General features: G+C 40.3%; 1 protein-coding gene across 1 annotated transcript; it reads right to left on the bottom strand.

The window, feature by feature from the left end:
• On the bottom strand, positions 1-27,201 carry ASPM (assembly factor for spindle microtubules). The gene is made up of 29 exons (XM_033068103.1): positions 26,893-27,201; positions 25,069-25,212; positions 23,352-24,702; positions 21,386-21,487; positions 20,500-20,646; positions 19,660-19,905; positions 19,439-19,506; positions 18,763-18,904; positions 18,554-18,684; positions 18,142-18,317; positions 17,902-18,047; positions 17,738-17,823; positions 16,187-16,402; positions 15,117-15,327; positions 14,889-15,034; positions 14,658-14,786; positions 13,574-13,768; positions 8,012-12,637; positions 6,920-7,069; positions 6,461-6,630; positions 5,487-5,646; positions 4,768-4,977; positions 4,116-4,265; positions 2,700-2,891; positions 2,058-2,250; positions 1,430-1,584; positions 728-904; positions 323-495; positions 1-244 (listed from the first exon to the last, which is right to left on the bottom strand). The coding sequence occupies exons 1-29, from the start codon at positions 27,199-27,201 to the stop codon at positions 139-141; spliced, it is 10,407 nt and encodes a 3,468-aa protein (XP_032923994.1). The 3' UTR covers positions 1-138.
• Positions 27,202-27,558: the final 357 nt, after the last annotated feature.

Here is a 27,558-nt window from a genome sequence, read left to right as displayed (position 1 = left end):
GTTACCAAAATGTTAATGCCAATCTAAAAAAACATTTCCAACAGTAATTTAACACTTATTTGCTTTTTTTCAAAATCATTTATCCATTTTACTACATACATACTGTACAAACATATCTTCCTATACATCATTTACATTTCAGTAGCAGGCAATACCAAGTGTGTCCATCACCATCACAATTGCTTGCAGAGGATCCACGACTTCTTGCACTTTATCTTTCCTCAAGACCCAATCTGGTTTAATCCTGTGAAAAGATTAGTGGCTTGCATTAGAACACTTCAGTGTCACAGCAGAAATAGAAGACTAATTTTTAAGCACTTACCTTGAAACTGTTTTTATTCTTAGAGGAGTTACGGGAACAGAGGAGCTCCCACCTAAGGCAGTGTTTGTTTTCTGCTTCACAAGTATTCTCTCTGCATCCATCCTGTGTTTCCGAGCTGTGAGTTTATAGAGGCTCTGGATGCAAGGAACAGTTCTTGGCATGCCTCTGATTTCCTGAGGAAAGGTGAAAACAGCACACAGTCAATACTGCAAGTTCAACAGCAGCTTAAATCAAGAAAATATGAGTGCTCACCATCTTGAAAATACATTTTTTAAACCAGAGTTTAGTCAAAATTAATATTACATCCATAATAGGTACAGGAGGGGAAAAATTGCAACCACCACCAAAGCATGCAAGAGAAGTATGTCAAATTAAACCATTAAACCCAAAACATTTAGGTCTTACCAAAGCTCTTTTTGAGTCCTTTGAAAGGATGGCCAGCAAACAACAGGTCTTTGTGAAAATGCTTCCTCCTTTCTCTGAAACTTTGTCCCCAGCTTTGCCTCTGTACATTTGCAGTAGGTCTAGTAAAGTATCTATAGAATTTTCAGCTTCATAAACTGCTTGAGTAGTTCTTTCATACTGTTAAACAAGAAAGAGACAGGAGAGCTTCTATAGACAGATCTTTAAAATATCCTTACTTCACAAGTTACTATTTAGAGGTTAAAGGAAAAAGCAAAGCCCATATTCTCCCCTAGAATAAATCTGTAGCTGAACTGGTATCCAAGCAATATCCAAATTGCTTTACACAATTGTAATAGATGATAAAAAGGTCCCCTTTGTGTTTCCTCCCTTGTTTAGAAACCCATTTTATATTTAAAATAAAGAAATAAATAAGAATAATTTCAGAGAAATTTAAAAAATACTTGTGATACCTTGTAATGCCTTAAGGTAATGAAATATTTTTTTCACCAAAAGTTTCCATGTAACTACTACAAGGTACATAAATAACTGGTTTAAAAATAACAGTGAAAATTCAGAACCTATTTTTATTCAAAACTACTACTCTTGTGGCTCCAGACTTTTTCAGAAATTTTGTGGATAAACAAGTACTACAATAAAGTAGCCTATTGCTTACAAACTGGCAAAAGAAAATATTCAAGTTACCTTTGAAACATTGAGTAGAACCTGAACTGAGTATCTGATCACATCCATGCATGGAACACTTCGGTTGCAGCTTCGAATCAGAACAAAAATGCTGAACATTGCTCTGCTCTGGGCCATATTTTCACAACACACTGGGGACAGCCTGGTAGCCACCTCTAAAACAATTAAAGAAAAACAAATAAAAAACTCTGAAGTTTGCAAAATTATTGCAAATCAGGAATTTCTCTGTTTTTAAGTAGAAGTGCAAAGTAAAAACTGCAATTATTGATTTAAGTGTTTCTAAAGCAATAGTTTTAATATTCCAGACTAAAAATTAAGCAGACACAGAGAACATATACTGATAATAAAAATTATAATTAACTTATGTTAGGTATAGCACTACTAGGATTGACAGGAAATTAGAGCAATCATACAGGATTTCCTTTCTCTACATAACCATTTGAACATTGTTCTTAAATCAATAATCTAATTTTAGTCTGGAAAACCCCCCATTATACCCTCGAATGCTCACATTTTATAGTCATGCAGAAAGCCTAAATTATCATTATGAGCTCTCCTCAGCTGAAAAAAAAAATCCAGTTTTTATCATTCTGAAAATTTATCTGTTACAATAAAACAAAATACTGACCAAGATGCTTTAGTGCTGCAAGAATGTAGGACAGATGTTTGTATTTTAGAAGGTGGTCAATTGCAATTGCAGTTCTGTTGCCCAGTTTGTTTTCTTCCCTGAAGTTTTCATTGGCCTTTACTAAACTGCATCTTAAAGCTCTGGTTTTTGCTGTGTCAGTTGTCTTTCTCCAAGAATATCCCCTCCACAAAGCCTACGGAAAACGAATTCCACAAAGAGAAAAAGATGTTAAGGAGAGACAAGACAACAGAACTTCCATCGCCATTCCAAATCAGTTTTACACAAGTCTGACAAATTACTGAATGACCTTGGGTATTCAATCTTAAGTTATTGACTCAGTGTTTATCTTCCAAATACTGGACTTTAAAGACAAAAGGCAAAAAAATCCATTCATATTCAGTCTGCACACTCTCACCTAAGTCATCTCACCATTATCTGCTTAATATTCCTTCATGATCTGTTTGACTTCAGCTTTCATGGCCAAACCAAAGCTGACTTGGCTTGCAATTTCACTGATAAAGTCATCAACCAAAGCAAAGATCTCTCCTCTCCCCAAAAACCCATGAGGAAAAAACCACCAACAGATAATAAAAATAAACAAACCCAAACCTGTTATTTTCTTACAGAAAGAAAATAATTTACCTGGAATTTAACTATTCCCACTGCAAATTTCGTCCTGCGCCTGCGGGCGAGGAATGCGCGCACGCTCCTCTGGATGACGGCTGCTGCCGCGCTCCTGTGACTCAGCCAGCCCCGAACCGCGCGCTGTAACCGAACCACTCTTTGGTAATCTCTTAAAAACCTCTTCCGCTGCATTTTGGCTCGGAACCATCTCTGTTTAAAATGAAAGTACCTTCCTTTATTTGAAACTCTTCCCTTACATTCCCTTTTCCCACCCTAGATGAGCGCTGATACAAGCTGAGTGTTTTAACACAAGCTTAATAAACATCACCAGTCACAAATAAACCTCCATGACTCTGACTGGCCTTGTGCAGCTGAAATGCAACACTGCCCAATGGAATCTTAAATAGGAGCCACTAGGGAAGCATTCTGAGGAAAGCAGGGTGGAGAAGGAAGGGTAGAGGAAGAGATAGATAGAATGGTTTCAGACCACTTCAGGGCTGACCAAAATATAAAATGTGTAAACTCTCCCAATATATATTGTACTTGTGTCCAGCATTACTATGCCCTAGGAGTTATCTTTCTCTTGGCTGGCTTCTAAGGAGAACCACCACTCCACTTTTCTCATTTCCCAGCTCTGTTTTATTCCCTTCTATAAATAAAGCATGGAGACAGGGTACTGTGTTCCAAACCAGAGCAAAAAACTCCTTTTCTATCCATTCTCTCTAGACTTAAAGGGAAAATCTAATTTATAGGGAGAAATAACAGATTTCTATGTATAGAGAAGTAGAAGGGCAAAGTTTGCTATGACATCCTTGACCAGAGAACAGCAATTTCAGAGCTCCTACTTCAGCCTCTACATTTATCCGGTGCTGGCCTCCCATACTGGAACTAAGTTAATGGTCAGTTTGGAGACCTGAAAATGATTTTTACTATTTGGTAGTGCTGCAATATAGATTTGATTTTGACCTTGTTTTTAGGTAAGTAAAACCTGGCTTTATTAAAATGCTGCAACCTACACAGGCTCTGATAGCACTGGCAGATCAGAAGCATCCAACCAAATAAATCACAGTAACCCAAGGGATTTGTTCATGTAAGGAGATGCTCTACATTTCACAAACCTTACAGGTTGTTGTGTCTGATCTTTTCTACCTCCAGTAGGATATAAAGAAATAGGCTAAGACAGCACTCAGATTTCTTTAGGAAGCTTGAGGGTCTGAAGGAAACAAACTTTCCCATCCATTCTCAGCTTTCTAATGCTTCAGCTTCCAGAGCTTGCTTAGCTGTGTATAAGCAGCATTATTTAGTAAATCATAGTCTCCATAATTTAGCTTTATTTTCACATGTGAAGGAACAACATTGTCTTAGTGCTACAGCGTAGCTCATAGAAAACAAATTAGACTGTTACACAAATTATTCAGCCTTAATCAGACCAACCTGTATAATAAGAACAGATGAGAGCTGGGTCTGTGCAAGTTTTAAGATGAGGTGAATCCTGTAGGCTCTTTGAATTTTAATTGCAGAGATATGATGATATGCAGCTGCTGTAAAATAAAGAAGTCTCTTCTTCTGTTTCTGTTCTGAAATCTGTAGAAGGAAAACAAAACAGGGGACATCATTAATTTTCACACTCTGACATAGCTGGATATCCACACAAAGAATACAGTCCACAGCAATATACTACTAGATACTGAAAATCCCTCAGAACTAAAGTAAGCTACCCCTCTGCAGTACTAGGTCTCTAAATGGTAACACAGTGATTGTAAGAAACAGCATCAATACATAGCAGAGAACAATTTCATTGCAAGCCTATGTGTGCAGAATTATCAGTTATAGGTAAGCCACAAAGATTCCAGAAGCTAAAACAAGACCCAACAGTGAAAATCTACTTTAGTTCTATAAAAGACTCTAAGACAAGGCTCAAGGTTTGATCTATTCTGACCTGCCCAATACTCAAAGCAGCCAACAAGAACTCTATTTCAACACTGAGAAATCAAGTTTTCCTCTCTTTGCCAGTCAGAATTAATGGTAAAACAGCTCTAGAGATATTTCACATCCCAAGCAAAGTTTTAATTTGAATTATACCAACCTTTTTCCTGACTAAATAACCCCGGATAAATGCTTGCAGTTTAATGACAGCTCTTCTAGTCTTATTGTATTTCATAAATTGAAGCCTGCCTTCCTGCCAAGCCCGCAGATGTTTTTGGATAATTACAGCAGCAGTTTTCTGTTGAACAAATTTCCTTCTTGCCTTGAAGCCTCTATATGCATTTTGGATCAGACATGCAGCCTGGTGCTTCTGAAAAGGATATTGAAGAATGCATTGATAATTAAACTTTTGTTCATTCATGATAGGATCAATATATGGTTTTTTTTGGTTTTTTTTTTTTTTTAGTTCTAGGCATTTTCTTCCATCATAAGAGCAAAAATGGAATAAGAAATGCAAGTAAAGTCATACAGTAGAAGTTTATATAAAATGCACTTCCTGTTTGGAAGGTCTTTTTGCTTACCCAAATGGGGTCAAAATATGGGCTTAATCTTTTGCAAGCAAGAAAGCCAGCAGAAAATTTGGCATTTTGTTCTGGTATCAGTACATAGAGGGGTAATTCAACAACTGGAACTGTTCAAAATCAAGAATCAATCCTGCTCCTTAAAGCAAAAAAGGATATTAAATAATTTTGAAGATAGTTCAATCTTTGCTCTGGTTCGACCTTTTCTATGCTTCTGCACATTGATGAAAAAATCACTCACATGTATTGAAAGCTATTAAAGTAACCACGACACATCAGAGTGCAAGTGAAAACATACCTCTCTTAGAAGTCTCCTGGCCCTGTATTGCCTGTATGCCAGCTGAATCTTCACTGCAGCACTCCTGGTTGCCAGAAACTCCTGCCGAAGCATTCGAGCAGTGCGGGTCGCTCTCCAGACTCTTTGGATGGTAAGGGCACAGGACTTCATTTCCAAAAACCTAACATGGAAATGCATTTGTATGTAAAAAAACAGCGATGGTTTATGAAATCATGAAGATAGATATTGGGAAAGCAGAGCTGTTCTCAACCAGATCTAGGGAAAATGGGAATAGCCAGCAACACTGGCAGAGACTGATTTTAAACAGAAGATACTTTCTGGTTTCTCACAGGAGGTATTTCCCTAACTTACTGCCAAAGAAGGCTGGAGAGGGACACAGCAGTTTGAAAGGCATTGGACAGACTGACATACAATGGTTCATAAAAGGATAATAACAGGAATAGGCATGGATGTTGAAAAAGCAGGGATGTGAGGGAGGACCTTGTAACACTGAAGAGTATTCCCTACTGCTACTGGCATGGGACAGTTCAGAATGAGATGAGCTACCAGGTTGATCTCACAGCAAAATAAACATAAGCTGGTGTAACTATTCCATTGTGGATTAAAATGAAATAGATTTGCAACCTACAACTTGTATGCTGGAATTTTAACAATATCCAGAATGTTTTTCTTGCAAAAAAAGGGAAGTGATAAAAAGATCAAAGCTTACTCTTTCTGGAGCCCAAATAACCATAATTTAAATCTGTGAAGGAGCTTCACTTCAGGAAAAAATTAAATGTAATTAAAATCTTGTGCAAAAGAATAGCCCCTCCTGCAACAGTAGGGTTAGACACACACACACACACACATTACAAAGATTGTGCAGGGACAGAGCCTGAGCACCTGAAGAGCTCTGAAGAGTGCAGTGCAGCACTAAATCATTACACAATGAAAGCTTTGAACAGCAGAATGATGTATGTCAGAGTCAGCGTTACCGAGCCCGCAGCTGTTTGGCCCTGAAGTGACTCTGGATAACAAGGGCAGCTCTGAGCACAGCCGTGTACTCCTTTCGTGCCTTGTGACCTCGGAACCATGCCTGGATGACGTGTGCTGCTCTCACTTTGCTAGTCCACTGCTGCCTGACTTTATAACCTCTGTATGCTGCCTATTAGAGAAATAAAAAAAAAGAGAAATCAGAACAGTTAATGGAATGAATGAAATTAAAAAGAAAAATAACACATCAACAGGAACAATTTTTAGTATTTTTATCTCTAAAATACTACAGATATTTAATTTCTCACAACTAGAAGATGTTTTCAAAAGTAAGTGAAACATATTCCGGGAAATAGCACAAATGCCACTCTTTAATATTAGTCTGCAAAAATAACTATTGTGAGGAAACAAACACAAGAGATTTAAAAACTCACTCAATAAAAAAACACTTTTATGATTACCTGAATTGTAATGGCAGCTTTTTTCATTTGATGGAACCTGTGTTGATCAATATTTCGCATCCGATGGGCTCTGTAGTGCTGCTGTATTACCACAGCAGAAAACTTGCACAGAAGATATTTCTGTCTCTGAATAAATCCACGAAAACAGGCCTTCAAAGAAAAGGACAAACTTGGAATATTTCATCACTTGCATCCCATCAGCTGGGAATATTTGCATATTTCTATATACAACTGTACTAACTGGCTTGTTATAAAAACAATTATATAAATAAACATATTTCCAATGTCCAAACTAATTATTTTTTTCTACCTTTTAGGGAAAGTAACCATTCTTATGTATGTTCAGGATGTATAAGTTAAACATTCAGAAAATAACTAATCAGCTACTAATCCCCCCAAAACATGGAGGTGACGATAGCACATCTATCACATCTTGTGGTCTCCAACAAGAGAGTAAAACCAACCTAAGAAATTCCCATAGTATCCTAGAATGGTTTGGATTGGAAGGGGCCTTTAAAGATGGTTGAGTTCCAACCCACCCAACATGGGCAGGGATATCTGTTAGATCAAGCTTCTCACGGCCACAAACTACTATCAGAGACGATTTATTTCCCTTTCTTCCTGGATTTGGGGGAATTTCCTTCCTCAAATTCCTTTTCAAAATGTTAGGCACTTCGATTAGTCTAGGGCCAATTAGTAAACCTAGGAGGACTAACATGATTGATTTATTCACACCTTCCTAGACATGAGTCCTTAAGAAGGCAGCAATCGTGGTTTTTGCCATTTATGTCACTTTATACCCACCACCAGCGCCCTCTCATACAACATCAAGACAGTTTTCATTCATATTTCATTCATATCAAAGAAAATGTTCATTAAGCCACTAATATTCAGAGGTGAAATTCAGTTGTCTCAAAGAACCTTATTTCTGTGTAGTGTGGTAGCAAGCTTTATCCATCTGCCCTGTAGTACACTCCAGAAACTGATTCTACTTTAGTTTTAAACTGTGGTTTGCAAGAACAGTAAATCTTTAGAACACCTACAAATGAAATCCAAAACACCCAAATCCCAGTATTAATCACTCAGAAGTACCTGAATTTTAATTGTGCTTTCTTTCATTTTGTGATACCTCTTCCTGTCAATGTATCCTCTGACTGTGGCCTGCACAAGGATAATGCTCCTCCGGGTTTCTAAGTAAGCCAGTCTCTGGTGTTTCACAGCCAGGTGGGACCGGTAGCGCCGCTGCAGGACAACTGCTGCTCTTTTATAGCTCATATACTGGGATTTACATTTCTGCATTAAGTAATAGGATTGCAATGTCACAGCTGCTGCTCTGAGTTGGAGGTATTTTCTCCGCTGCAGAGCCATCTGAAGGAAAGCCTGAATCTTTCTCGCAGCTCGTAGTTGCCTTGCTGTTGTTCTTGCTTTCATAGCTCGGAAGGCAGACTGAATAACTACTGCTGCTTGTCTTTGAGCCAGGTACTCTGCCCTCTGAGAACGAGCCCTGAGACAGAACCTGTACCACCTCTGAACAGCGACTGCGGCGCTCCGGAGCAGCACATAGCGAGCCCGTGCTCTTTGGCATCGGAACGTGGACTGGATCACTACTGCAGCTGCTTTCTGTGCAAGAAAGCGTCTCCTCTCCACGCACATTCGTAGGAATGACTGAATGTGCCGTGCAGCAGCATTGGCTTTATACAACTGCCTGGCTTTCCTAGCACGAAAAGCAGCTTGGAGGCAAATGACAGCCTTCCTTATTTCTGCATAATTTCTCATGGCAGCTTCTCTTGCCATTTTGGCTCTGAACCTCTGCTGTGTGACTGTGGCAGCCCAGCACAGCTGTTTGTAATACCTACGTTGCACGTACATGCGATAGCTGGACTGTATTACAACTGCTGAAACATGCAGGAGTTTCAGCTCCTGCCGTGCCTTCATGCCTCTGAATGCTGCTTGAATAACAAGAATGGAATTCCTCATTGTCAGATACTTCTTGCGTTGGTTCTTTCCTTTCAAGTAGGATCGATAGTAGTTCTGTATAACTACAGCTGCGATTCTCATATTCTGATAGGCCCTCCTATCCCTGAACATTCTGTAGGCTGCCTGTATTCTACTGGCAGCTGAATGCATGTGCTTGAGGCTCCTCCTCACCCTGACACCTCTGTACACAGCCTGGATGTGAATAGCTGCTCTGCGGAGAGACTGATATTCCAAAGCATGCTGCCTTGCCAGAGCCAAAGCTCGGTACCTTCTCTGAAAGACAAGAGTAGCTGATTTAAGAGAGAGAAATCGCTGACGCTCTCGGAAGGCTTTGAAGTTTTTCTGAAGCACAGTTGCAGCACAGTGCATTTCTCGCTGTTGTCTTCTTGCTCGCATGTCTCGAAAAGCCCTCTGGATACAAGTTGCTGCTTTCTTTAATGAGGTGTAACTCTCTACAGCAATTCTCCTGAGCCTGTGGGCTCTGTACCTCCTCTGTATTAGCCGGGCTGCCCACTGAACTCTTCTGTAATGACAGTACTGTCTATACATTCGGTAGTTTCTCTGTATTATAAGTGCTGCCTCATGTTGGCTCCTCAGGAAACATCTTGTTTTCATTCCTCTGTAGGCAGCTTGAAGAAGTAAAACAGAATTGTACACTTTTAAGTACTTTTCTCTCTCACGCTTTCCTTCCCTGTAAGCTCGATAATGTTGCTGTATGGTTACAGAAGCAAGCCTGAGTGCTTGATAAGAAGTGTAAATTTTATGCATTCTTAACATTGCTTGAATAACTGTAGCAGCTTGATGCATTTGCTGCATTTTTTTCCTTACCACGAATCCTCTATAAGCAGACTGTATGATAACAGTGGCATTAAGGAGAGAGAGATATTTTTGACGCTGAATATTTGCTAGTTTTGTTGCTCTGTATTTTCTCTGAATTGCAACAGCAGCTGACTTAATGGAAAGAAAACGTTTTCTTTCAAGGAAAGTTCTAAATCTTCTTTGAATAATCACAGCCGATTCATTCATGGTTCTGATGAGTCTTCTTGTTCTCATACCACGGAACGCAGCCTGGATGTGCAGTACAGCATTTTTCATAATCATGTAGTTGTGAACTTCTGCGTCTCTCTCCTTACAAGCACGGAACCATTGCTGAATATGCCTCGTTGCAAGCAACAACTTTCTGAAATCCCTCTGTTGCTTGTGCATCCGATAATAGGACTGGATTATTGCTGCTGACTGGTGCATAGTTTTTAAATCTTGTCGGACTTTCATGCCTCTGCAAGCAGCCTGGAGGATAATAACAGACTTCTTTAGTTCCAAGTACTTTTTGCGTTGTACTTTACCTAAACGAAATGCTCTGTATTGCCTTTGAATTCTTATTGCTGCCATTTTCATTGACTGATATTTTTTGCTCATGAAATACATCTTAAATGTGGCTTGGATGCAAACAGCTGCTTGGTGCATACACTGAACCTGTCGCCTCACTCTTACACCTCTGTAAATTGCCTGCACTTGGACTGTGACTCTTTTTAAAGACAAATACCTCTGCCTCTGACATTTAGCATGAACTACTGCACGGTAACGCCTTTGAATAGCTATAGTTGCAGATCTAAGTCTTTCATATTCCTTCTTGACAAGGTAAGATTTGAAGGCAGCTTGTATAGTTGTAGCAGCTTTGTTTAGTTTGTTCAGTCGTCTCCTCACAGTCATCCCACGGTAAGCAGACTGCAAGACTAACACAGCTGCCTTGGTTTTTAGATAAACTGCCCGTTGGGTTTTCTTTATACAGTAGGCTCTGTAGTATTTCTGAATCACCAAAGTGGCTTTTCTTAGTTTCTTGTATTTTAGTTGATTTATGTGCATTCTGTAATAGGATTGAATAATTGTTGCAAGATGATGTTTCTTCTGAATCGTTTTTCTCACAGCTTTCCCCCTCCACAGTGCCTGAAGATACACTGCAGCATTTCGCAGCTGAACGTATTCTTGCCGTTGTCTCTGGCCTAGAACCCTGGCTCTGTAATGCCTTTGGATGGTTAGCACAGCGTGCTTCACGAGCCTGAATTTCTTCACAGCCATGAATTTTCTGAAGGTAGACTGTATCCTAGTAGCAGCAATATGCTGTCTTTGAATCTGCTTTCGCACCTTCCAGCCACGAAAAGCTGCTTGTAAAGAAAGCACTGCTGCTCTTGTCATTAAGAAGTTCAGTCTTTGCCTCTTACCATCCTTACAACTTCTGTACCACCTCTGAATCACAATGGAGGCCTGAACCATTGCCTTGTGTTTCACTCGTGCAGCATGAGCTCTAAAAGCAGCCTGGATTTTAACAGCAGCTCTGCATTCAAGTTTCAGCCTTTTGCGTGTTTTATAACCCCTGTAGGCTGCCTGTAAGCACACAGCTGCTTTTCTAACTTGCAAGAACTCCTGCCTGTGACACCGGGCCTTTTTGCAGGCATGATAACGTTGCTGAATGACAGTGGCAGCACTGTAGATGCATAAGTACTGTTGCCGGTCCCTTTTCATTCTGTAGCAGGCCTGAAGTAATATTGCAGCTTCCCTCCACCTCTGGATTTGTTTCCTGACGAAATAGCCTCGAACTAGAGCCTGAATTCTTATGCAACCTCTCTTCAACTTCCTATAATCTTCTTTCAATTGAAGAGCATGTTTCTGAGAGCGGTACCTTCGCTGGACATAAAGCGTTGCTTCCCTCAGTGCACAGTAACGCTTACGGGCTTGCCTCATCTTTGTAAGGGCTTGAATCTTCACGGTGGCATCTCTCAAGTTTTTAAATCTCTTCCGAGCGACATAAGCACGGAAACTGGACTGAATTCTGATGACGGATCTCAGGATCCTAGCCTGCCTCCTGGCTTGCATCCCTCTGTAGGCAGCCTGGAGAACAATGGCAGCCAGGCGCACCCTCTGGAAAGCAGCAGCTGCTTTTTTAGCAGCCACGTGTGCCCTATACCGGGTTTGAATTATGGAAGCAGCATTTTTAATCTCTTTGTATCTTTTTACTTGTTGGTATCTTCTCACATGTGACTGCAATGCCGTAACAGATTTTTTCAACTGCAGGAATCTTTGTTTCTCTCGTTTCATTCTCCACAGTGATTGAATAACACACGCTGCTTTTGCTTGTCTGTACAGCTCTCGTGCCTTCATGCCTCGAAAAGCAGCTTGGAGAACTATCACTGCTGCATGCTTTTGCAAATAAGACTTTCTCTCAGCTTTGCCCAGTTTATAAGCTCTGTAATACTGCTGAATTATCACTATTTTTGCCCTGTGCTCCTGGTAAACACGTCTGGTCAGCTGACACCTGTACCAAGCCTGAATCTTGACAACATTTTGCTTAACATGTAGATATTGCTTCTGGTCTCTGTGCATCCTGTACCAAGACTGTATGACAAGGGCAGCCCTCCTTCTCTTAGCCAGCTTTGAAGATTGCCATTTTCTGAAATAACTTTGAATCACCAAAGCTGCTTTAATTTTCTGTTGAATTTTGTATCTTCTCCATCTTCTGAATGCAGACTGAATAGTAAGTGCTGAAGACTTTAGGATTTCGTATCTTTGCCGATCTATTTTTGCCAACTTGGTTGCACGCAGATGTCTCTGAATTGTAACAGTAGCCCAAACAATTCGTTTGTATGCAGCAACAGACTTCACCATCCTTATCCTTGCTTGCACAAAAATAACACAGTGTCTTAGCTGTAAGTATCTCTTCCTTGCAGAGTATCTCTTCCAATAAGTCTGCAGGTAAAAAAAGAAAAAAATTTAGTATTTTCTTCATAGTATGTAGAGAGAAGCATGAATGAGGACTGTGATCTTCAGACTTCATAAGATTTCTTATTCCTATACTTATCAGAGTACCACAGAATATTCTGAGTTGGAAGGAACCCACAAAGATCAAGTCCTACACTTGACTGAATGGTCCATACCAAGATCAAGCCCATGACTTTGGTGTTTATTGGCACTGTGCTCTAATCAACTGAGCTCATCTCTGGGTCTTAATGCCTAAGAAGTCAAATCTCCAGAAATCTACTTTAAAAAAAGAGAGAAAAAAAGCAAAAGCTAAATGGTTTTTAAGCATTTTAAGTTCTGGGAAAAACCTCAGTTTGCCCTGGCAACAGCAGTTTCCCTTTTATACTATCTGAATAATCAACAATTTTTTAGTATCATATTCTAAAAAGTCTTAGTGCAATATTTATTTTGGGCAATGGTAGTGAAAGAATCTTGAGAAACTGAATTAACTGCCCCAAGTACCATTCCCATGTCTGCCACTCTGAATGTGCCCACTGCAGGTGATGTTACACTAGGAGAGTAATTTTAATTTTTTTTAAAGCTTTTTTAAGTAGTGTTCAGCAGCTGCAAAGAAGAAAACCAACACAATCTCATCACTCCTTACATTAACTGTTTAAGGCCCTATGTTTAAATGCTTATGGTAGTCCAAAATATTCACCAAGAAGGAGTAATTGTTAATTTAATAGCACATTACCATCTTTCCCTAGAGACAAAAACTTAATAAACCTCTCAAATGCAGAGGGGGAAAAATAATTTAAAAAAGTATCACGTTTCATGAAAGCATTAATTGCTGCAAGCAGCACAGATGGTCCTTAGTGAGGTTCTTCTTTCTTAGAGGTTTCAGGGGGTTTCCTTGCCATGCAATCTCACTTTAGATCGTATTACCTGAATGACTGTGGCAGATTTATTTCTGGCTTCCTCCAGTTTTGCCTTTTTCAGATTGAAGACAGCCATCCTGGCCAAGTATCCTCTCCAGTGCTTCTGGATGAAAATGGCTGCGTTCTTTTTCCTCAGGATGCGTCGGCGAGCCAAGAAGTTCATTGCAGATCTTTGAATTATCCGAGCTGCTCTGTCTCTTTCCTACAAAGAGTCAATTTCCACTGAACATTTGCTATGGCATTTTCAAATTTTTGATTTGAATAACTATCTACAGCAATGTCATAAAATTATACTACATATGTGCACATTGTAAGATTAATTACTAAAAGTAATGCCTGCAATGTTTAAAGGGTTTTAGTTTTGATTCCTTCTCCCCACTAGTATCTTTACTACTAGTTATTTCAAAAGCGTTATAAAGGGAATGTTTTGTCATCTTCATTAAGGTTGTGTAGATTTTATACAGCAAAGAAACTGGAAATGAAAAAACCTAAAGAGAACCTCTGTCCCTTTCTACAGCATAGATTCTTGGAATATTTCACTTGAACACTGCTCCAACACCAGTATGTAACCCAGCAAGACACAGTGGTGGCATTTATCAACCTTAAGGTGTCAGTTTTAAAATCTTCACTAAATCTGGTATAACTACCAGAAAATCAAGATACAGAATACCAGAACTCATGAAATTCAATTCAAAAGACTGGTGAAGCTTAGCTCCTTAACAAAATTAGTAAATCCACACAAAAGTTTAATTACTCCTCTCATCTTATAGACATTAATAGGAATTAACTACTCCTTCAGTTTTAAGGCAACAGTGCAACTATTTTCTATTTCAACTATTGGGAGAAGAGTTTAAGGAGTGACACACAAAAAAAAAACCCAGTAGCCTCTAAACACCTGCAATTACTTCAGAAGTCTAAAAGAAAAGTGGAGTTTAGTAGGTTACACCACCCAGAAGGCCACATATTTTGATGACAGAAATGGCACCCATTAGTTTAAATGCCAGTATTAGTCCAACAAACCCATATTTTCCATTGAATTTATATTTTTTTCTTAATGTAGAAGCTTTGAATATTACACAAGCGAAGAGTACCTGAGAGAGTTTCAGTTCCCTTTTCAGCCTGTAGCTCCTCCAAGCAGCCTGAATTAATCGTGCAGCTCGAGTTTCTTGGCGAAGATCGAGAAGGCGTGAACACAGAAATGACAGGTAGGTGATAACAACCTACAGAAACACAGAACACAGCAGACTAAGAGCTGTACAAAAGACCAGAACATGTTCATACGAGGGCAGAACATGCTTATATCAACTCTTAAGGCATTTTACCTTCTCATCAGGAATTGTATTTGACATGTCTGCATGATGAATCATTGCTGGTATCCCACCTAGGTCAGAAACTGCAGCATTGATCAGCTGGAAGTTTTGCTTTTCATTGTCCAAGAGTTCCTTGTAGAGGACTGAGGAAGTTACAGCTTTGTAAAGACAAAACATTAGTCAATCAAACTGTGCAAAGAAATAGACTTAACATGAACTTCTGTACATCAAATAACTCACTTTGATCAAACATTTCTTCCACAACATTTAGAGAAGTGTCAGACTCAGATGAGGAGGAAGAGTTTAGTCCCACTGTAACAGTTCTTGAACATTCTACAGTTTGAGTTGTTCGTTGGCACACAGCTTCCAAAGGCATGTAACAGGGGTGATAGTGATGAATCAAGTGACATAATACTCTGCCATCTGAGAAACACACTGTGAAGTTTTCCACCTGTTAAATAAATTAAAATATAAGTTCCTTGAATTTTTATTATTATTGGTATAAACTGGATATAGAGTTTCTTCTCTTGTACCTATAAATGTGATCAAGTGCAAATTATTTTTTAAAAATAAAAAATTAGAGAACTAGTGTTTCCTTTGAACATTAACTGTACAGTGACAGTGAGAGTCCAGAAACAAAAGAGGAGTGAGTGATTATACAGTGAATCTACAAGGATAACATTTATGAAACCAATCTTTCCACAGCAAGATCTCAAATAAACTTCTATCGATACCTTTATACTAGGCTTTCAATGCAGAAATAAGTTCTGAATTTGCATCAGTCCTAAAAACTCTGTTTTATCCTTCACAAAGACTAGCAGCTGCTACTATATTCCGACCAGAATCAGGTCTCTGACCAGGGCTTCCCTTCTTGGAATGAGCAAACATATCCCTTCTAAACAAACATCTCTGAGGAGATGAACTGACCTTATCCCAAACATTAGTTAAATTCTCATAGTTTTTATAAACACTTAAAAGTTCTATGCACAAATACTTTTAAAATGAAGGCTCAATGAAAGTACACAAACAATTCCCATTCCAGCAAAAAACATTCAATTTTTTAAAATTATTTTTATGCACAAGACTAACTTGAAGGGAAAATTTTGGCTCAGATTTGTTTAAAAAGAGAAGTGCAGCTAAACTTATAGAATGATGTTTTTTTCAAATCAGATTAAACAAAGTCCAGAAGACTATTTATAAATAATTACCACTGACTTCTACTACATATTTGATGGTTTGAAGAACTCTGCTCTGTAAAGAGTTACAACAGCACAGGGTGTACTTGTTGAAGCGTACAAAGACCTATTTACCTTGATATTGTAAAATCTACAGACAGCATTAACCCATGCCATCAGCAGTTTCACATTTTCACTGTAAGTCTGAGATGAGAAGTTACTACTGTCTTCCTGTACTTTAAAATCATTTGGAAAAGTCCTGACACCACCCAATAGTGCTTTTCTCTTGTGCGCGTTCTTCAAAAACTCAATTTCTTCTTTTAAATGCTCCACGTTCAGAAAAACATCCACCTGTTAGGAAGAAAAACAAGAGATGGACATGTCAACAGTCTGACATGTCCTGCATTACAGCTGCAGAGCTTTAGGCTTGGCATTTTAACGAGAATCTACACTCACTTCTTAGCAGTACCTGCCACACAATCAGTAGTAGATAATCTGGATTTGCCAGCATAGATGGCAGATTAACAACCCTAAATCTACCCCTCTCACTGCTCTCTGTAAGAGTTACTGCATTAATAGTTGGGAGAAACAGAGAAATTGTGTCATTTCAACGTGCTCTCAGAGGAAACAACAATTTCTGAGTCCTGCCTGCAGTTCCACTGAGTCAATGTGCCAACCCTCCTCTTTTAAGGGATTCCACAACAACTTGAGCTGGTTGGAGAACAAGCAGCATATCCACAGGTCTTGGATAAAGCCACTACTCAAGTTATTTCTCTAATCAAAAGCAATGCAACTGAGACACATGCATCTGAAGAACTAACTGAAGGAAGTTAACTACTTAATAGTGTAACAGCATTTAAGAAAGAAAATAATTACATTTGCTTATTATATTGTCCTATCTTAGTGATAATTCTGTGGCCGAAGACTTTAATATTCTTGCTTTACATATACTTAATTGCACTTACATACTTGTCTATTTAGTGGTGAAATTCCACCTCAACTTTTATCTTATTTTGCCTTTCATACATTATGTTCCTTCCAACTGGATTTGTCAGTTGGACATTTATTTTTAAAATACCTCTGACTCAAGTTAGAGGGTATTTTAAAATACCCTCTAACTTTTAAAACAGTTTTAAGAAAACTATTTTTACTTCCTCTACTAACTTTTGAAATGTCATTGCAGTAATGCCTAAGAAATCTTCATTCTTATTTCAAGAATATTTCATCAACTGTTTCAGATGAAAGGAAGAAAAAGTAGAAGATCTGTAGTTTCAGAGATTACTCTATAATTGTTTATCAGTGTAACCTCAAAATGTCCTTTTCAGTTGCTGAGTCTGCAGCAGTTTGAGATTAACAAACCTGCAGTTGGAGATCAACATTATTTTACTTTCAACTCTTCTAGTATACAGCATGAACTTAAAAGCTAATTTTTTTTCAAAAACTTGAACGAAATATGTAAGAAAAAGCACACTTAAAACATTATCCAAGCTGTATTGTTAGGGACCAATAAGCAGTTTAGTGAAGTTTACACGGAGCTTTGAAAGTATAAAGCAGCAAATTATTTCAGTCTAAAATTTGATTAGTAGAGGCTTTCACATACATCAAATATTCCTGAAAGAGTGGTGTTTTCATTATTACTCCTTTGTAACTAGCAAAAACCAAACAAAATAAGCAATTCAATAATACCTGGAAGGCAAAGACAATTTTCCACAGCAGTGCTAACGTTCGTTCCCTGTGTCTATCCACAATATCCCTGGAGTCAATTGAGGCACCTATCAAATAAAACAAGAGATTAAAGTGTGCACTGGTTATCTGATGCACTTAGAATAACCCTGATTTCTAGGCCTTACCAGTTTCATCTTTCAAGAGCACTCCTCGCTCTTTAAGGACATTGAGAACAATATCAACATTATGCATCTTCTGTAGCCGGCTTATTGCAGGAACTCTCAGTTGTTTTGAAAGGCTCCAGTTTTTGGTCAGAAGCTCCACTGTTCTCCTAACAAAGGTAATTGCATGGTTTAATGCCTCTGATGAGCTCACAGTAAGTATGATATAAAAGAAAATAAATATTTTGATAGAATTCAACGTACACAAGACGAATGCCACATTGTAAGTCCACAGCCAGGTTTGTTACAGCAAAATCGAATTCATCCAGTGGAGTTTGAATATGACTGACAGGTAGTCCTAAGAAGCCCAGATGGCGGGAGAGGTCACCTTCACCACTCAGGAAGTCCCGGGAAAAAGCAAGCAAAAGGTCTTTGCTAGCCTAAAGTTTAAAAAAAAAAACAAAAAAATCTCAACACTACAATATTTGTCAATCAGAATACAATTTTCATCCCTTGACCCTCCCAAATTACATTTCATATTTCCTTGTCTAATTCTCAAAATGATGTATTTTGTTTAAAATTATTTTAGCAAGTCACACAGATTAAAAACAATTAAAAAATTCTACACTGAGTCTTAGGACAGTACTGGAGGGAGACAAAAAATCACAGCTCTCACCTTGAACTCTGCATCCTTACAAAAGAGGCAGGGGTCATGGTCAATCATTCTGGACCGTTTGGCACAATCCAGAAAGCAAACCAGCAGCAGCAACTTTTTCAGTGTGAACTTTGACAAAGCTTCTTCATGACCTATAATGACAGAACTCAGTTAAGTGACAGTTTGAAAATTAAGTGCTACAAATAAATTATTTTGGAAGTAGTTGTTACCTTCCCGGTACAGGTGGGGCACGACGGGATGTCTGTATTCAGCTGCAATGTCAGGGTTCCACAGCAAGCGATTAAGGATAAATATTGCTAAACCCATAACATCACTATTACTCTCCAAAGCTATCAGTTCTCCATAAATAGTCTAATATGAAAGAAGGGGAAAAAAGCAGAGGTCAGTGTTAAAAGTCACTTTAACTACTATGTGATTTTTTTAACAATACACATTATTGAATTTCTAAAATAATAAATGGCAATTGGTCACTAAATATCAAACAGTTTTCAAGTGAGTCCTTGAAAGGTAAAGCCAAAGGAAATTTCAAAGATCTATTCTCATTTCAAAACATACATGATCATCTATGTCTGAGAAATCCATCAGGAACTTCTTTGAGACAACCACATTCTTCTCCAGTTTAGTAAAGTCAAACTGATAGAGAAATGCTTTTGTGCTATTGGTCATGGAATTAACTTCCACTATCCTTGATTAAATATTTTCCTTCTTAATAAGGTAATCACTTTTTTAAAGCAAATCTGCTATAACAATTTAAAATATGTATGCATCATGCTGTAACTGAATTGCACCTACCTGAACTAGTATGACAGAAATATAAAGAAACCCAAAACAACCTCTAGATGATAGTTTAGATGACAGTTTACAGACTATACACAGTGCACTTACCTCCAGACCTATACGCAGCCATAAAGGGTTGTAAGATAAAAGCCAGTTAAGGACTTTCTGCCTTTCTCCTGCAAGAGAGAAATTTTTAATATTAGATCAGTAAACATTTCATATTAATGCAAAAATTTCTGTTAACCAATTTTAGATTAAGCAAACTCAGTGTGTGAATAACCCTTTTCCTACATACAAGAGGAGAGGATTCCAGGTTTCTGTCCCCTTACCTATGTCTTTCCAGAGGTGCCTGTCCCTGCGGACCAGCAGGCGCCTGGTTTCGATCTCCACCTCGAGTTTCTGGATGGCTTTGACCATGGCTTCGGAGGTGAACAGCTGGCAGGCCGCGCGCCGCAGCCTGTTCAGCTTGCGGCGAGCGGTGTACGCCTTCAGAGACGCCTCATCTTTCGTGGGGGCCTTAGGAAGGCTCATTTTGTGGTGGTTCTCTTCCCCCAGCATAAGAGCAGCTGCATTTACTGTTTAAATACACACAAAAACATGCATTTGCATCTCAAATAAAGGCAGCTTTGCACACCTCATTCACTTTTTCCCTCTTTAAGTTGACATTCTGTTATTTTTACTCTGACTGATGATTTATCCTTCAGGAAGCATGTCAGCTGTTGCCCTACACATATGTTGTCAAGTACAGGAATACTACTCAACTATTAAATAGAAGAACACTTATTTCATAAGTGAGCAGTGCTAGGAATTCAATTTTAAGATACAAATGAAGCTAAAGATAGAGCACAAAGTAGGCTATCCTTTTAGTAAAGTGCCAGTTATAACATTTTCCAGCAGGTGGAGATTCCCCACTCACCACCCACTGAGAAGTGCCACAGCCACTCATTCCAGTGTATTCTTGTTGCAGAGCACCCTCCCTCCCCATGCAGGGGTGTGCTGTGCTGTGCTTGCCATGAGCTAGTGAGCCATCCACACTTACCAGAAGGGGGAAAATATGACATGACTCTGAAAAGGTTTAGTGTAAAATGAGTACTAATACTTGCTAGTGTTACTAAACTATACTACATAAAGGTTAAGAAAATGAGAAGACAAAATTATTGTACTCTTACCTTGAGAGATATTTGTTTTTACATTGAAGTCATCTGGGGTAAGTACGAAATTTAACCACCAGGTGAAACCTCGTTGCTGCTTCTCTTTCCAGCGTTCATCATAAAACATGTTTTTAGCAGCAAAAGGCATTGGGTGCCTAGGGATGACTTCAAAAAAGAAACCAAAACAAACAAAAAAAACTTAAGTCTTTACAGTACTTTAAATGTTCAATAACCAATATACATTTCTTTGTGGAAAGGATTAATGTTTCACACTCCACTTAGCACTAAAGTCAAAAAAAGCAGACTTCTAAAATCTTCAGTGATTTGCAGATTAGGGACTATTAAATAAATTTCAGCCACAAAACATGGCTTGAATTGTTGCAGCTCTAGAACTAAGACAAGATAACTAGAACCCAGGCCATTTGCAATGGAGTAAACCCAAACTGAAATGGATTACATCCAGGAAGAACTATTTTATAGTTGCATTTTTCTGATCAGATCAACTTAGTATTCTTAACTCTGCAGAATTTTTATTTTTTTAGGGAAAAAAATTTTGCTTTTGAGGTATTCTGTTGTTGCCTTAAAATGTTTTTAGATGTGGAAGAGGCATTTAACTGATAGCCATCAGTAAGCTGGGAGCAGAACTGTAATGTAGCTTTTACACTAACAGGCCAATCTAGAAAAAAGTAACATCTGCTTTTAGGTGACCATTGCAACCAATTTTCTTAAAGGTAATCAAAACAGATCGCAAAAGGTTACACATATTATTCTACTAGGCATTGGTTCATTTCAGGTCCTATCCTCTATTTCCTCTCAGCTCTAACCAGCTAGGTCTTATCTGACACCAGCAGTACAATTGTGACCTTCTGTTCAGTGTTTTACCAAACACCAGCAGTCTGCCTACCTGTTTTCAGTGGTTTCACAAATACCAGGTGTGACTGCGCCAGTCCAGGGACAGGTTTACTTATTCTCTTGGTAGCTTTAGATGCCTTCTGAAGAGAAGAACCTACAAGCATTAACACACAAATATCAACAGACAATATGTCAGTGAAAGTAAATGTATTAAAAGTTCATATCACTTGTAAAGTACAGAACTAGAGTAACTCCCCATGAACCATTCGAAATATATCGATGATTTAAAAAGGGGAGGAAGGAAGATGCATGGATGCAGGGAACTACAGACTGGTGAGCCCTACTTCTGTGTCTGGGAATATCATGGAACAAATCCTTAAGAAAGTGATGTTAAAGCACATATCAGACAAGCAGGTGATTCAAGACAATGAGCATGGCTTTACTAAGGGCAGATTGCCCCAACCTGTCTGGTGACCTTCTGCACAGTCAACAAGGGAAGCTGACTGATGCCATCTACCCAGAGTTCTGTAAAGCCTTCCACACAGACCCACAGGGCATCCTCATCTCAAATTGGAGAGATATGGATTGGAGGGTGTACAGTGGGTGGATAAGGAATTGCAGAGAGTTGTGTTCCATGGCTGTATGCCCAGGTGAAGGCTGGTGATGAGCAGTGTCCCTCAGGGATCTGTCTTGGGACAGGAGTTCTTTAATACTTTATCAATGACGCAGAGACAGAGATCAAGTGCACCCTCAGCACATCTGCAGGTGACAACAGACTGGGAGAAGAGCTCAGAGAGAGCAGCCCTGCAGAGGAGGACTTGGGGTTCTGGTGGATGAAGAGCTGGACATGAGCCAGCAGTGCACACTCACAGCCCAGAAGGGGAACTGAATCCTGGGCTCTGTCAAAAGAGGGGTGGCCAGAGGTCAAGGGATGGGATTATTCCCATCTACTCTGCCCCAGTACAGCCCATCTAGCTTTCTCCTAAAGGACTAATAGAAATAATCTGGTAGATAGAGCACCTTTTCCTTTGGCATATCAATACTTTCAGCACTTTGTTTTTATGCAGACCATCTTTAAAAGCCTGACAAGGAAATGCATTACTGAAAGGCCCAAATCAAATCCAGATCACAGAACAGATCAGTCAACTGAAGAAAGCAGCATGTGCTATTTTGATCTGAAAGCCATGGTGAATTTTTCCTGGTAATTATATTTTACAAATTAAATGCATCTTTAAGTTCCAGACCCTCATTCCTTTCATGCTCCAGAGCATATTTGGGTTTGGAACAGTTAGAAAACCCAAAATAAACTGAAATGCAAGCTGCCAGCATTTTCTGATCTTCAAGCAACAAAGCATCAGCAAACAATAAGGCAGAGACAACCACACAAGGCTGCCAACAAGTCAATCACAGACAGTAAAAAGCAGGTAGAATGAAAAAGACTTAGGAACTTCTTCACTGGAAGGGTGGTTAGGAATTATCACAGTCTGCCCAGGAAAGTGGTGGAATCGCCATCCCTAAAAGTGTTGAAAAGGTGGATAGATGTGGCACCTGGGGGTATGGTTCAGAGGTGAACATGGTGGTGCCAAGTTAATGGTTGGACTCAATGTTGCAAGGAGCCTTTTCCAATCTTCATGATTCTACTTTTGAAAATACGTGACAACAGCAATGGAGGCAAACATTCACAACAGTAAATGTACATGTGACAAATATTGTGTGGTAAGTTTCCAGAAAATCTGATTTATGTAACAAGGTCTTTGCTCAAGAGCTTTTAGATGCTTCAGCAATTATTGTCATTAACAAATTATACAGGAATAAAGCAAATTTGAAGCCAGTTACATAATCAAAACTCTAACCTAGTTTTCAGGTTTTTAAAGCACAGATACCTAACAAATAGCAAAAGCCCAGATTTCAGAAATATGAAATACTACCTACTGTTGTTAGACAGTTCAGTTTGCTATACACATTTCCTAATCGAAGGCATCTTTCAGAAAATGGTAAATGAAGGAAACACCACTCACCAGCTTTCTTTCTCTGCCCTACTCTCTCTCCACTCGTGGGTATGAAGGCTGATGGTCGTCTGGTTGTGCATGTTTGATTGTTCATGCTAGAGGTAAGAGCTCTTTTCCTTTCCACCTCTTCCACATGCACTGGAGCTGGAACTCTACTATTTCCTACATATGTTTCACTTTTCCTCTTACGACACGAAGTAGTTGATCCAGTAGATGAATTTACCTTGTCATTGTGACACTTGTTTTCAGATGAAATGGGAGCTATAACTGGCAGGTGTTTAGATGTTTCTGCTTCCACATGTCCAGGTACATTAGCACATCCTATTATTGCTTTATTAAGACATTTTTTAGATTTTGGCTGGCGGGTTTCTGTTCTCGTCTCTTCAGTAGCACTGGGTTTACTTTTTGTGATAGTGACAGAAAGAATTGGACGCTTTTTTGTTTGCTCTCTCTGAGGATTGTCAGTCTGAAGTTCCTCTGCAGAAGGAAAACTGCAGTGATCCTCCTTGGGTTTATTACTATCAAATGCCTGTGATTTTACATTTTGCAGCTCCAAGACTTCCTTTAAGCTATGTTCTGTGTGAACATGTGTTTCTGTTTCCATACCTCCATCTTTTTTCCATTTTGAGGGTAGAAATCTCTTAACAACATAAGTCTCTGTGGTGGATGATACTAATGCTGCCTCAGGTTTAGGAGTCTTTGATGGTTTATCTGACAAACTGTCCTTCACAAATTGATCAGGTGACAGTATTGGAAAAGGTTGTTCTATTACATCTATGTCCACTTGATAATTGTCATTTACAAAAGCATCTGGACTTAAAATTCTCCTTGTATTTATTAAAACAGGTGCAGAGGCTGAGTGTTCCGGAGTGGAAACTGGTGAGAGTGTAAAATTAAGAACTTCTCCGTCATTTGAAATTGGCAATTGTGTTAATCCAGCAGAACTGGAGGCAATTTGGGGTTCCACTTGATTGTGCTCAGTAACACATTTATTGATGTTACAGATATCTATCTCAGGCAACAACTCCTTGTTTCCAGAGGCAGCAATATCCCCAAATGTAGTAGACCTTCTCAGGGCAACTGGTGTGTGAACAGTATTGCCATTTTCCTCTGGCAATGGTGCAATAGGAGATGGAGGCAGTTGATTTTCTGAGCCAGCAAGGGGGTCATTTCCTTGGGATACACTATTCTGCACTGTGTTCTGATTCTCACATGACTGAAGGGGATTTCTAAATCTATCCACCTTCTGAGAAACTCGAAATGTTTTATTAACATTTTTAATTTCTAGAGTACTCTTCTTAACTTTTATTGCAGATATTCCTGAAGAGTTCTTCTTTTTTAATGTATCCCAAAGACTCTTCTGAAAAAGAAACATACATAAAAGTTAGTGTGCTAACTTGCTAAATTCTTCTACACGTAAAAGTAAACATTACTAGCCTACCCAAAGTTTAAAAAAACTATAAAAAGAACGCCTGATCACAAATGCACAATATCTTATTTGCAAGCTTGAAAACAGTTTATTTGGTCATGTTTCAGTTTTATTCTTTAAACTGTAGTTTATCAGTACCTACTTTCCAACCCAGCTAAAAAAAGTTGAGGACAATAGGCATTTCCACAGCATCATTTATCACTTTGCAGTCTTCCTTCACTGAATTTTCTAATAATAAAAACAGTATTTGCATCAGAGACTCCAAAGGGACAGAATTAAAATATGATAAACACAGACCTTTTTCTTTGGGGGCTGCTCAGCAGCACCGAGGAGCACAGCTTGATGTTTTACAGCGTCATTAACAACAAAAGTCACCAGTTCTCTGATTTTTCCTTCTTCTAATGGTGTCCATGTGACAGAAACAAATATTCTTTGTCCTGACTGTTGGAGAAAAAAAAATATTAATATCTAGCATTTAGGTACACTTAGCTAACATTGAAGATCAAGTAATCAACCAAACAATGGGCAGTATATAAAAGTAATATATATATGACAACATGAAATGATAAAAAACAACTATTAAATGTTTAAATGCCTGCTTTCCCTCTGAAAGCTGATGTTGCGCTTTGACATGTAAATTTAACCAACACCTATCAAAAAAGTTGTCTTACTAAAAGGTCATATACCTCTGAACCAAACTATACTGGAAAACAAGAATACATATAAATATAACACAGAGTAGACAGAGAAGGTTTGAGTGAAGGTGAGTACAAGAAATTACATAATTTTTTGCACATTTCAACCAAGTAACTCCTCTAGGGTAATTTTGAGAGTACTATGGTGGGACAAATAATCAGATCGATTAACTTAGGACCTTAAATATGACCCTAAATATAAGTATTAATTTTTTTAGTCAAATTTGACATACAAGTTCTTTGAAAAAAAGTAAGACACTGCAAATTATCGAGGAAGTCATGAACCTTTCTATTAACTAATTCCTAGAGGAACATATCATTAAGAATAAAAGAAGCACTTTTCAGTGAGACTTCACCCTGGTTTTATAAGCCCATAGTTGCAAGAGATGTCCAGAGTGTTTCTACCTCTCTACCTCTGGGCAAACACTCTGGACAGTCTAGATAATTGTAGACATATGTTTGTCTAAATTGTTCGTTTACAAACTGGCATTGATTGGACTAGGCACAATTTGCCTTGTTTCCTTAGGTATCATAAATGTTTAATCCTGTTTTAAGCATGCCTTGCTCTCCGTTGTGTCAATGTGCAGAACACTGAACTAGCATCCTCTCCCCTCAGTCTTTTTCCTTAACATATGCCCTGAAACGCTTTGACAGGTCTCTGTCCTTAAAACAGCAATTCCAAAGAACGGTTAACTTCATTTTATTTTTTCATCCTCACTGCAGACACCTCTCTGTTGAGCCAGGTTGTAGCGCCTTGGCAGCGCCGACAGCCCCAGGCTGAGGGCCCGGCCCCGCCATCCCCGCTGCCCTTCGGGGCGAGCCCCGACACACACCGCCCTCAGCTCCGGGCCGGCCCGCAAACCGGAGAGCAGCTGGCTGTGCTGGACAGACCCACACCACGGCACATCCCGGAGAGCAGCTGGCTGTGCTGGACAGACCAACACCATGGCACATCCCGGGACAGACCCACACCATGGCACAGCCCGGAGAGCAGCTGGCTGTGCTGGACAGACCCACACCACGGCATATCCCGGGACAGACCCACACCACGGCACATCCCGGGACAGACCCACACCACGGCACATCCCGGAGAGCAGCTGGCTGTGCTGGACAGACCCACACCACGGCACATCCCGGGACAGACCAACACCACGGCACATCCCGGGACAGACCAACACCACGGCACATCCCGGGACAGACCAACACCACGGCACATCCCGGGACAGACCCACACCATGGGCACATCCCGGGACAGACCCACACCATGGGCACATCCCGGGACAGACCCACACCATGGGCACATCCCGGATGGCTGCTGCCTGCCCTGGACAGACCCACGCCGCGGGCGGGGCCGCTCCTCCCTCGCCCCCCGGCCCTGCGGCCACCAGAGCTCCCGCCCGACCCACGGCATGTTCCCTCGCCGTACCTTCACGAAGAAGCGGCGGTGCTCAATGCTGAAGCCCCTGGCAGCGGCCGGAAAGCGGTCGATGACCACCTCGGCATCATCGTCGTTGGGATTATCAATGCCCAGCAGACGCGTGCGGGAGGCGCCCACACGCAGTCGGCCGAAGCTTAGGAAGGGCGGCCGGGAAAAGTAGCTCAGGACCAGCACGGCGGGGTCCTCATCCGCGTCCTCCTCGCCGCCCCGCAGGGCCCAGCGCCGCCGGCCGGGGTTCTTGGCGGGGCTGCGGTCGCGGTCCCCCCACGCCGCTGCGGTGACAGAGCCCGCGGCCATGGCGCGGAGCAGCGGCCCCGCACAGGCAGCGCGGCGCCAACCGCCGCTCGCGCGTTCAAACCCACGGCTCCACCAATCCCCGCGCGGGCCGCGCCCGCTAGCCCCGCCCCCTCGCTCATCGACCAATCCCAGCGCGGCTCGCGCCCGTTCCCACCCACCCCCCTCGCCCGCCCGCCAATCAGCGCCCGGCGCTTCATTTAAACAGCCCGAGCTCGGGGGACCGCGAGCACGGCGCGTGAGGGCTCCGGGGCTCGGCACACAGCAAGGGCGGGGAGCCGCGAGCACTGCGCCGCTGCCGCGCCGCCAGCGGGACAGCCACCCCACAGCGCCGCTCGTAAACACATCTCATCTACTACG

Source organism: Catharus ustulatus, chromosome 9 (assembly GCF_009819885.2).
Source record: "Catharus ustulatus isolate bCatUst1 chromosome 9, bCatUst1.pri.v2, whole genome shotgun sequence".
NCBI classification, from domain to species: domain Eukaryota; kingdom Metazoa; phylum Chordata; class Aves; order Passeriformes; family Turdidae; genus Catharus; species Catharus ustulatus.
The sequence above is the reverse complement of the archived record's forward strand: the minus strand, read 5'-3'. Positions and strand labels throughout refer to the sequence as shown.